The sequence below is a fragment of the Apostichopus japonicus genome, chromosome 3, assembly GCF_037975245.1.
Source record: "Apostichopus japonicus isolate 1M-3 chromosome 3, ASM3797524v1, whole genome shotgun sequence".
In the NCBI taxonomy this organism is placed as follows: domain Eukaryota; kingdom Metazoa; phylum Echinodermata; class Holothuroidea; order Aspidochirotida; family Stichopodidae; genus Apostichopus; species Apostichopus japonicus.
In genome coordinates, this window is record NC_092563.1 from 10177193 (window position 1) to 10190000 (window position 12808).

At 43.7% G+C, this 12808-nt stretch overlaps 1 protein-coding gene across 1 annotated transcript; it reads left to right on the forward strand.

The window, feature by feature from the left end:
* Window positions 1–5053: 5053 nt before the first annotated feature.
* On the forward strand, window positions 5054–5554 carry LOC139965432 (uncharacterized). The gene has a single exon (XM_071967761.1). It carries the CDS (start codon window positions 5054–5056, stop codon window positions 5552–5554), a length of 501 nt encoding a protein of 166 aa, XP_071823862.1.
* Window positions 5555–12808: the final 7254 nt, after the last annotated feature.

Here is a 12808-nt window from a genome sequence, read left to right on the forward strand (position 1 = left end):
CTGCCTGTGCAGTGGTAGTGTGTGGGTACAACTATATTGAAACTTTTGTTTTAATAATAAGTCGTAAGCTAGCTCCCTAATTCATGCAGGGAAATGTTGCTAGTCTAGGGGTGCACAGAGGATTAAGATGTTAGAATAAATATTAGCACTTCTGTGTGTAGCTGTGTGGGTCATGTCAGTTAGTTTGGTGGATATGTTTGTTGGCCTATGCGTGAGTGCGTGTTATCTGTAGGTTGATTAGGTTTATCTGTTTATCAATAAATTCATGATGTTGCACTGAGGTTGATATGATAACGGAGAGCTGTAAAGGACAATTATGTTCTAGATTAAAGGGTTGTAAATACACATTGATATACCATATGACATTGTGTTGCTGTACTATTCATTTTGCTCTGAGTTTTGTTCCTTTCTACCCCTCAGGTGGCCTATATATTGGCTCATACCTAGGTCACCCGAATCCCCGGGGTAACAATTTGGAGGCACCACCCGGATATAAAACTCATGGCATACTGAGGAGCAGGACTAAGGTTGCTCACCCAGAAAGATGGCGACGGTTGACGAGCTTCTTTGCGAGATCCAGACTAAGCTGCATCTGTGCACCGTAGACCAGCTGGAGAGTGTGGGTCTGGGAATCGCCCTTCCCGAGACTGACCGCATCAAGGCAAAGACGAAGGTTCGAACCGGTCTTCTGGGAGTGATCAACCGTTACCTGAGCAGTGAGGAGCTGGAGGAGTCGGATGACCAGGGCCTTGGAAAGTTGAAGGAGTTGAGAGAAGTCTTTCTAGGGGAGATACCAGAGAAAGTTGATGACAAGTCTAGCCAAAAGGTGGGTACACCTGAGTCCCCATCCGACCTGACAAGTACCAAAGTGTCACAACACCACAGAGAGTACATCCGCCGCGACTTTAAGATCTCCGGGCAGATTGCTGGAAGTCAGCAGAAGGATGGGCTAGGTTTCACCAGTCTTATCCACCAGATAGAAGCTGGGCTCCGGAAGGGATACCTAGAGGAAGAAGCGGTTGAGGCAGTTATTAGAGCTACCAACTCAGGCCTGAATCTCCGTGGATATCTGGAAAGCAAGACGGATACAACCTTACCGAAGCTTCGTCGTATCCTGCGGTCACATTACCAAGAAAAGGGAGCCACAGAGCTGTACCACGAGTTGAGCAGCCTCACACAAGCACCCAAAGAGACGCCGCAGGAATTCCTTGTAAGGGCCCTTAGTATTCGGCAGCGTGTTTTATTCGCCTCGAAAGAGAGTGAGACCAACCAGCGATACGAGGAGCCGTTAGTGCAGGCCATGTTTCTACATGCAGTCTCGACTGGCCTGACAAGTGAGTCGATTCGGGCCGACCTGAAGCCTTCCCTAGAGAATACATGCATCTCTGATGAGCTCCTCTTGGAGAAACTTAACAAGAGCGCCAGTAGTGAGACGGAGCGGTTGAAGAAACAGACGAAAACAAGATCTTACCAGGCAGCTCATGCTATTGAGGCAACCCCAAAAAAGGTAACAAAAAGGGAAACACCGCCTACCCCCCTTGAGGAATCCCTAAATGGTTTAAGGGTGGATATTGAGGGCCTGAAAGAGCTAAAACTACAGGTAGCCCAAATTCAGGAATCCTTAAGCAGAGACAGGCCAGTTAGTTATAAAGGGAAAAGGGGCTGTCCTAAGTGTAGATCAGAAAATGTGGGTGATCGGTGTAACCACTGCTTCCGATGTGGAAGTGGTGAGCACTATGCAAGAGGGTGTCGACAAAGGCCACCGGGAAACGAGAGAGGGTCACTTCTAAGGGACGAGGGGGGACCCCAACAGTAGAAAAGTCATTTGGTGATAGACAAAAGAGTCCCAAGCAACCTCCCACTGCACGACCCCACCTGTCCCTTAAAAAGTTTAAGAAACTCATAGGATTGGTTGGTAAGAGGTGTATTGTGAGGGCCTCCCTCAATGGGTTACCAACGGATGTGTTGTGGGACACGGGTTCCCAGGTGTCAATAATCCAAAAGGATTGGATTCAGGAGAATATGCCAGGGGTCATAGTCAGACCTGTGGAAGAACTCCTGGATGGTCTTCACCTGGACCTTACCGCCACAAACGGGATAGAGGTACCATATGATGGGTGGGTTGCAGTAAGTCTTAAAGTGGGCACAATAGGTGAAATAGAGGTACCCATGTTGGTCTACTCAGGGGATATGGATAACCCACTTGTGGGCTACAACGTTATCGCCCACATACTGAATGGCACAGGGGGTTCAGAGTTTAGTGAAAATGATCTTCACTATGCATTCCCTGGGAAAGGGAAAAGTACCCTAACAGCAATGGTTAAGGTTGTAAAAGAGAACGATAGTGTTCTCCTGGCCAGTGTCAGACCGCCCCCTCGTAATCAGATATTAGGAAGTGGCCAGACCCATTTCATTGAATGTAGAGTTTATGTGGGAGAGGTCAAGGGACCTATTGACTGTCTATTTGAGCCCAATCAAATGTCCTTGCCAGAAGGGTTGAATGTACAAGCAACCACTATGCGGATGACCAGGGAGCCAGTAGTCCATGTTAATGTACCAGTGCTTAATAACGCTAACCATGATCTTCTTCTTTCAAAGCGGACTTCCCTCGGGACATTGGAACAAGTGACTTCAGTACTTCCCTTACCTCAAGTACTCTGCAAGACTAGTGTAGACCAAACTGCAACAGCAAACTCCACATATGTAAATTGTGAGATAGAGACTGACAGAACTAAACCACCTGACGAAAGACAGGACCGTGACTGGTGCCCTCCAGTTGACCTATCTGACCTGACTCCTGACCAGAGACAACTTGCAACTAAAATGTTGATTGAAGAATCATCAGCATTCTCCAGGGATGATATGGATACTGGTGACTGCCCAGATTTGCAGATGAAAATTCAGCTGAAGGACGAAACACCTGTTCAGAAGGGATACATCAGCATTCCCCGACCACTGTACAAGGAAGTCAAAGAATACTTAGAGGATCTCATCAGACGTGGTTGGGTGAGTAAGTCTAAATCTAATTATTCCTCCCCGGTAGTGTGCGTGCGAAAGCGTGATGGCTCACTTCGTCTGTGCATTGATTTTAGAGCACTCAACGAGAAAACAGTGGATGATCGACAACCAATCCCCAAAATCCAAGATCTGCTAGATGGCCTGAAAGGGAACACATGGTTCAGTACCCTAGATCAGGGTAAAGCGTACCATCAAGGGTATATGTCTCCAGAAAGTCAGCATCTCACCTCGTTTATTACTCCCTGGGGGTTGCATGAGTGGCAAAGAATCCCCTTTGGGCTGAACAATGCCCCAGCAGAGTTTCAACGGTACATGGAAGGATGCTTGCATGATCTTAACAACGAGATATGTGTGGTCTACCTTGATGATATCCTTTGTTTACGGTTCTACATTTAGCAACCATTTGGAACGCCTTCGGAGAGTTTTACAAAGATTACAAAAGCATGGCATTAAGCTGAAACCCAAGAAGTGTGAGTTGTTCAAGAGAAAGGTAAGGTACCTAGGGAGGTTGGTAACTGGCGAAGGGTACGGAATGGACCCTGCTGACAAAGAACCAGTTCTGTTATTGAAGAACAAGACACCAACAACCGTTGGAGAACTTCGAAAGATTTTGGGCTTCATTGGATACTACAGAAACTATATCCAGAACTTCTCCATCATAGCGAAACCGCTGTGCGGGTTGCTAGGAACTCAACAGAAAAAGTTCAAGGCGAAGGGTAAACAGGAGTCGAGGTCTGGTAAGGGGAATACTCGTGATTCTAAAGAAAAGATAGTGTGGACCCCCGAACACCATGCGATTTTGTGTGACCTTGTTGATCGCCTGACAGTTCACCCTGTTATGGCCTATCCAGATTTTTCTCAACCATATGTTCTCCACACTGATGCTTCTGGTGACGGTCTTGGTGCAGTCTTGTACCAACATTTGGAGGGAAAATTGAGAGTCATAGCATTTGCTTCACGCACGTTAACGCCCCCAGAACAGAATTATCACTCCAGTAAGTTGGAATTCCTTGCTCTCAAATGGGCGGTGACAGAACGTTTCGGTGACTACCTTCAGCATGCAAATCATTTTGTGGTATTCACTGACAACAATCCCCTGACATACGTAATGACTACTGCCCGTCTGAATGCCACAGGCCAGAGGTGGGTATCAGAGTTGGCTAGATTTCGATTTGAAATTAGATACCGCCCTGGTAAGGAAAACGTAGATGCAGATGTGTTATCAAGGATGCCGATACCTAACAAGTTGGAAAACTATATCAACGAATTCACAGAGAAGATCCCGAGTACTGCAATAACAGCCACGGCTGAATATGTCCAAGGCATATGTTGCGGAGAAGTGGCATGCATCGATGTGACAACAGTGAACAGCAACAGTTGCGACATACTAGGAACATCACCCACATCTACAATCTCGCCTATCGACCCACTGGAGCTTAAAGAAGCCCAAGAGAATGACTTGGTTCTTGGTAGAGTTATGCAAATGAAGAAAACTGGAAAGAGACCATCTCCACAGGAGCGGAAAAAATGAGACTAAGAACGTACAGGTTCTGCTAAACCAGTGGAACAAACTAGAGTTTGATGATAAGGGACTACTTTGTAGATGCACCGTCAACAGAAAACAGCTACTCCTTCCGACCAAGTATAAGGACACGGTTTTGAAGGGGCTCCACAACGACATGGGTCATATTGGTGTAGAAAGAACCCTTGACCTAATACGACAACGGGTCTATTGGGCATACATGGCAAAAGAGGTGGAAATGTACATCACCAAGGTAGTTGACCATTTCACTAGGTTCGCACAAGCTTACCCTACCAAGAAAAAATCGGCACATGCTGCAGCAGAACGGTTGTTTAATGATTTCTTCCTGAGATTTGGCTTTCCGAAGAGACTTCACCATGACCAAGGGAGGGAGTTTGAAAACCAACTCTTCACAAAACTCCAGGAATACTGTGGTATTGAGCATTGCAGAACAACCCCATATCATCCCAGGGGAATGGTCAGGTTGAGAGAATGAACCGGACTATACTCAACATGTTGCGAAAGCTGTCAAACCAGCAGAAACTGAACTGGAAGGAACATTTGCCGAGGTGCATGCATGCTTACAACTGTTCAAAGAATGATGCTACTGGATTCTCGCCATTTTTCCTCATGTTCGGGCGTTCACCACGACTCCCTGTTGATATTTTGTTTAATTTGGAAAGTGAGAACGAGGACATTGATCACAGAACATTTGCGGATAAATGGCGTTGTCAAATGCAGGAAGCGTATAGTATTGCCAATAGGCACACCGACAAGGCTTCAGCTGCTGCGAAGGAAAGGTATGACAGAAAGACTCACTACACCCAATTAAGTCCTGGTCGAGTTCTTGTGAAGAACCTTGTCCGACAAGCAGGTCCTGATAAGCTTCGATCTTACTGGGAAGACACCGTCTATAGGGTTGTGAAACAGATCAATCCTGACATAACCGTGTTTGAAGTGATTACAGATAATACTGGAAGCAGAAACGTATTCTGCATCGCAACTTGTTATTAGCATGCGATGCACTACCTCTAGATGAGACACAGATGATCCATGGTGTAATAGATTAACTAAACGACTGGCATATATTCTATACTCTAAAAGGTCACTTGTATATATATTCCATAAGATATATCTACCCCGAGGTCACCTATGTCATATCAGTTATACACGAACCACCGAATAGAAGAGAAGTATAACCTCACCTACGCGTATTGAATGTGTTTTATTATTTTGTCTATACCCTGTACGGAAGCGGGATCACGACAAAAAGTGGCGACGAGGAATAATTTTCTACAGGAAATATTTTTCTTCAAATTCTACATCTTTCATTATTACTTATGGCTTTATTTGGGAAGCTAGAGGAGTTTCGCGAAGGAAGGGAAGAATGGATCCAATATGTTGAGCGCCTTGAACATTTCTTCGCAGCTAACAGTATTGCGGATGAAGCAAAGAAACGTTCCATCTTTCTCAGTATTGTGGGACCCGATTCCTATAAATTGTTAAGGAATTTAGTTTCCCCGGAAAAACCAGGTGAAAAAACATTCACAGAGTTGGTTGAAATTATGACCAAACACCAAAGCCCCGCCCCATCGGAGACAGTTCAACGTTGTAAGTTCAACAGCCGATTTCGAAAATCCGGTGAGTCAATCGCTACCTTCGTTTCTGAACTGAAGTCGTTATCAGAATTCTGTAATTATGGTAACACTCTTAATGATATGCTAAGAGACCGATTGGTTTGTGGGATTAACGATGATAGAATCCAACGTAATTTGTTGGCTCAACCTAAACTCACATTTGCTAAAGCATTAGAAATAGCCACTAGCCAAGAAACGGCAGCCCGGAACGCGCAACACCTGTAGGAGGCCTTTCAACAGCCCCTGGCGACACCTCTGACCCAAGAGTCGGTCATGCACATCCCTAAAGGTCACAAAGGTCAGAAAGTTACCGCGCAGTCCGAGAAATATCGCAATCGAAAGGAGTGGTCGTCAAAACAAAAGTGTTATCGCTGTGGAAACAATAATCACGAGCAGAAGGATTGCTGGTTCAAAGATAAGGACTGTCATAATTGTGGAAAGAGAGGACACATTGCCAAAGTTTGTAGGAGTAAGATATCTAAGGTGAAGCAGGTCAATGAAGACACTGGTCAAGCTAACGATAAATTATTTGATCTGTTCAACGTAAATGACGGCAGAGCACCATTAGCGGTGGACATAAAGATTGATGGACAGAGTGTAAAGATGGAAGTGGATACAGGAGCTTCTATGTCGATTGTTTCAGAGGAAACTTTCAAGGCTAATTGGCCAAACAAAAAGTGGCACAAAACAGATATTGTTCTTCGTACGTATACCGGAGCCACGGTAGAAATTTTAGGTGAAACTGAAGTGACCGTCGAATATCAGCGACAAAAATGCAAGTTGCGGTTAATCGTTATTCGTGGTGAGGGAGCAAGTCTTCTTGGTCGCGACTGGCTTCATAATATTCGGCTTGACTGGAATAGTTTCTACGTCAATAACGTGACCAGGGAACGACTGTCAGATTTGCTGAACGACCATAGCGAATTATTTAAAGAGGGACTAGGTTTGTTAAAGGGAACCACAGCCAAAATCTATGTTGACTCACAGGTCAATCCAAAGTTTCACAAACCGCGATCAGTTCCATACGCAATGAGGAACAAAGTGGAAGCTGAACTGGACAGGTTGCAAAATGAGGGCATAATAACGCCAATTCAGTTCGCAGATTGGGCCGCGCCAATAGTACCCATCCTTAAAGCGGATAAGTCATCTATTCGGATTTGTGGTGACTATAAGGTTACTGTTAACAAAGCGTCTAAATTGGATCAATATCCAATTCCTAAGATCGAAGATCTCTTCGCGACATTGGCTGGCGGAAAGACTTTTTCGAAACTGGACATGAGCCAGGCCTACCAGCAGTTGAAACTGGATGAAGATTCCAAACAATATGTGGTCATCAACACCCACAAGGGACTCTTCCAGTATAATCGCCTTCCATTTGGCATATCATCGGCCCCCGGGATATTCCAACGCGCCATCGAAGGTATCTTACAGGGAATACCCAATGTAGTGGTATACCTGGATGACATCCTCATAACGGGTGCAACTGAGGAGGAACACTTGATGATCCTTGACGAAGTCCTCAGTAAGCTAGAAAATGCTGGTCTTCGGCTCAGAAAAGAGAAATGTTCATTCATGACGCCATCTGTACAATACCTACGCCACGTGATTGACGAGAAAGGTCTTCACCCCATGCCAGAAAAGGTAAAAGCAATCAAGGAAGCACCGGCACCACGTAACGTGACGGAGCTAAAGTCGTATTTGGGTCTTCTTACTTACTACGGGAAGTTCCTACCGGCACTGTCGACAACTTTGGCTCCACTTTACGATTTGTTGAGGAAGGAAACTCAATGGAGATGGACTAAAACGGAAAAGTCTGCCTTTGAGAACTCTAAAGACTTACTCATGTCTTCACAAGTATTGTGTCATTATGATCCTACAAAAGAATTAATATTGTCATGTGATGCATCCCCTATGGAATTGGCGCTGTGTTAGCACACAAAATGGAAGACGGCTCCGAGCAACCGATTGGGTTTGCTTCACGCACATTGTCAAGCGCAGAAAAGAATTATGCGCAAATTGAAAAAGAGGGTTTAGCATGTGTGTTTGGCGAAAAGAAATTTCATTCGTATCTTTATGGGCGACATTTTACGCTGTTCACAGATCACAAGCCGCTGCTTGGTTTGTTCAATGAGGGCCGCGCAATACCGCCGCAGGCATCCGCGCGCATTCAGCGTTGGGCTCTCACTCTTGCTATGTATGAATACAATTTCAAATTCAAACCAACAGATGCACATGCTAATGCCGACGCAATGAGTCGACTTCCATTGCCAGAAACTATTAAGAGTAATCCAGTACCCCCAGAGATAGTACTTGCACTGAATATTCTCGATCAATGCCCAGTAACATCAAGTCAAGTACGCAAAAGTACTCGACGTGATCCCACATTATCTAAAATATTGGGTTATGTAAAATGTGTTTGGCCAGAGCAACGTAATGAAGCCTTGAAACCGTATTACCAAAGACGTAATGAATTGTCCGTAGAGGATGGATGCTTACTCTGGGGCAACAGAGTGATAATCCCTCCTCTGCTCCGTAAACCAATATTGGAAGAACTACATGATTGTCATGTGGGAGGGTCACGCATGAAAAGTTTTGCCCGTGGATTTGTTTGGTGGCCTAACTTGGATAGTGAAATTGAAAAGTTAGTGAAAGAATGCCCGGTCTGTCAAGAAAGCAGACCTAATCCCCCTAAAGCACCATTACATTCATGGCCACAACCCAATCAACCATGGTCCCCGAATTCATATAGATTTTGCTGGACCGTTCATGGGACACATGTTGTTGGTTATAGTTGATGCTTACTCAAAATGGATCGAAGTTCATGTAATGAATAACTCAACTACCAAATCCACCATACAAAATTTGCGTAAAACTTTTTCACAATTGGGAGTACCTGAAATGATAGTTAGTGATAATGGATCATGTTTCACAAGCTCAGAGTTTAAAACGTTTTGTGAAATGAATGGCATTCGACATGTAACTACTGCCCCATATCACCCGGCATCAAGTGGACTGGCTGAACGAGCAGTCCAAACTGTCAAACAAGGGGTAAAGAGAATGAGAGATGGAAACTTACAGGACAAAGTCTCACGATTTCTCTTCAAATACAGAATAACCCCTCAAACCACGACAGGAGACTCTCCGTCACAATTGTTAATGGGTCGCTCCTTACGTTCTCGTATGGACCTGATCCACCCAAATTTATATCAGAGAGTTCAAGCAAAACAGGAACAGCAAAAGAGGCAACATGACAAGTCGAGTGTCAATTAATCATTTGATTTAGGTGACAAAGTTTTTGCTAAGAACTTTGCGATCAGAGGTCAAAAGTGGCTTATTGGTCACATCGTTGAAAAGACTGGACCTATTTCATTTAAGGTTAAGTTAGAAAATGGTAACGTGGTAAGACGACAACAAGATCAGATTAGGAAATGCCATTTGAGTAACTCAGTTAATCCATTACCACCTAAGGACACCAACATTCAGCCGCCTTCAATCATAGAGATTGATGCCCATGATTTGCCCGTAGCAGATAATTCTGATTCTGACACAGAACCACCTCAAGCAGTTGGTGATGTTGCCGAAGCCTATGACGTTGAGTCACATGCTTCAGACATACCTGATTTAGATAATACACCTAAGTCATCCCCAAGACGTAATCGCAAAAGGCCTGATTATTACCGGCCTTAATTATTGTAAATGAAATGTATATACTCATCTCAATGCATATACTCATAACTTTATGTTCTAATTAAGAGGGGAGGAGTGTAATAGATTAACTAAACGACTGGCATATATTCTATACTCTAAAAGGTCACTTGTATATATATTCCATAAGATATATCTACCCCGAGGTCACCTATGTCATATCAGTTATACACGAACCACCGAATAGAAGAGAAGTATAACCTCACCTACGCGTATTGAATGTGTTTTATTATTTTGTCTATACCCTGTACGGAAGCGGAATCACGACACATGGGAAGCCCCCACGCCAGCGAAAGAAAAGACGAACTGCAACCCAGGCAGGTGGTGAGGTAGATGGGTCAGATGCGAGCGATGAGGGGGGCACACGTATATCAACCGACAGCGTTCATCTGCTCGGACTTCAGCCCCAGCGGAGCAATATGTTAGTGATGGTGCTCCTGACCAGCTACAGAATGTACCGACTCAGACACCAGCGGCTGTGGATGTTTCGCAGAGTCCAGTAAATCAGACACCCCAACTTCCAGAGCAGCCGACACGCCCAGTTGAACCACTCGTGGAAATACCAGAGGAACAGGTACCACAGGAGCGAGTACCAGAGGAACAGGGACGCCCGCCACGAAATAGACGGCCACCAGATTTCCTGAATTACGGACAACCCGGAGCCCCAACTTGGGTTCAGTCTACCCAGTGTCCATATCCGTCCTATTTACCCCCACCTAACCTTGGACAACCTTACCCTCAGACACAAACTAGACCTTGGTTCCAGCCATGTCCTCCCATGTACGACTACCGACTACAAACGCCAGTGTTTTACCCACAGTTGCAACAACATACTCCTGACTGGACTTTGTACAAACCGACGAATGTTGAAAGAAGTGGATACTGGGTAGTAATAGTTGTGATTGACTAGACTATATAACAGGTCATGACAGATTATCATATTTTATTTGTTTTCTTGGTATCATCTTGATGATGGTTAGTAGCTAGAGATACGACATGAGTCTCAATTTATGCAAGTAGTGGTCAGTTGCATGTATAGTAAGTAACTAGTGAGTAGGACCATAAGACCAAAAGGGGTTACCTTCGTGTGCTTTTAGATCAAGTGATCTGTCTAAATAACTCAGTTCTTGGGAGTGCGCATGACCTTGAACTTAAGTGATTTTCTGGTACTTTGTTATTGTTCCACTAAACTAACATTTGGGGTTCTGCCCTTAAAAGTACAATGTAAGAGCACATGTAGAGTTCTATTTTATATGTTAAGCAGGTTAAAATGTATTGTTTTAAATGATAGTTGACGTATGACATTCATTATGTATGAAAAGCGAGTCAGGGACGACTTCTTTTGAGAGGGGGAGAGTGTAAGGAACATGATTTGAACAAAACAGAGGCCCCTATAAATTTTTATTAAGTTACCTTCACAGATAGTGGTACAGCCATTCAGAGGTTAGGGGAAAATGACCTGTCAGTGGCACATTGATATACCATATGACATTGTGTTGCTGTACTATTCATTTTGCTCTGAGTTTTGTTCCTTTCTACCCCTCAGGTATGTTTTTATTTACTTTATTGTACTTATTACTCTTATCTTTAATAGTTAAAGGATCTAACTGATGTATTCTTATTAGTATTCATGGTAACATTCAATAGAAATGTCAAGATATTGAAGTGCACCTTTTTATCAATGCTAGTAGTTTCATATGTTCTTAGTATAGCCTTAAGCTGTATGTTACCTGTATGGTACATTGTTATTTGATATGGTGAAGCCACTGCAGCTACGCCCAGGAACGAGGTGGTTCCATGGTGTCAAATTACTTAGCAGGTATAACCTGTGCTTCATAGGCTAATTAGATGGATTGTTCTATTGGAAGAGGGGTTGATTAAAGTAGCTACACAGCAAGCTGCATAGGGTAGACCCCCTACAGAGGTCTGGGTGCACAGGATTGGTGGAACTATTTAGGTTACCATGGCAATCCTATACCAGGTAGAGATATTGTTCTTATTAGCTGTATACTGCCTGTGCAGTGGTAGTGTGTGGGTACAACTATATTGAAACTTTTGTTTTAATAATAAGTCGTAAGCTAGCTCCCTAATTCATGCAGGGAAATGTTGCTAGTCTAGGGGTGCACAGAGGATTAAGATGTTAGAATAAATATTAGCACTTCTGTGTGCAGCTGTGTGGGTCATGTCAGTTAGTTTGGTGGATATGTTTGTTGGCCTATGCGTGAGTGCGTGTTATCTGTAGGTTGATTAGGTTTATCTGTTTATCAATAAATTCATGATGTTGCACTGAGGTTGATATGATAACGGAGAGCTGTAAAGGACAATTATGTTCTAGATTAAAGGGTTGTAAATACACATTGATATACCATATGACATTGTGTTGCTGTACTATTCATTTTGCTCTGAGTTTTGTTCCTTTCTACCCCTCAGGTGGCCTATATATTGGCTCATACCTAGGTCACCCGAATCCCCGGGGTAACAATATATTACGTACATATTCAGTATTCATAAAAATGAACGCTTCGTTGAACTATAGTTAAACTATAAACACGGAGAGCCATACAAACTATCTTGCTATTTGCCTCACAAAAGGACGTGTTTACTGTGTAACACTTGCACGGTCGGTAGATCGAGCCGACTTCTATGGCAGGCTTTGTATACGAAGACAATCAATAAATATCTGTTAGACAATGGTTAGACGTAGTCAGCTTCATTGAGCCGGAACTACGCAACTAAGTGCCATATGTACAGGCAAGACTATCAACTGCATGTAGTCGGGATAGGATATACTTATTGAACTTTAATATAAATCTACCTATGATATTGTGGGCTTGGAAAGTGACGCGTTTAGTGCGTAAGTGAAGCAAGTATATAAAGTATATAAAGTTATATAATAGTTTTTTTTTATAATAGTAAATTATAAATT

Bases quoted from the DNA above. Each gene is read 5' to 3' on its own strand.
- LOC139965432 (XM_071967761.1), top strand. From the start codon at position 5,054: ATGTTGCGAAAGCTGTCAAACCAGCAGAAACTGAACTGGAAGGAACAT.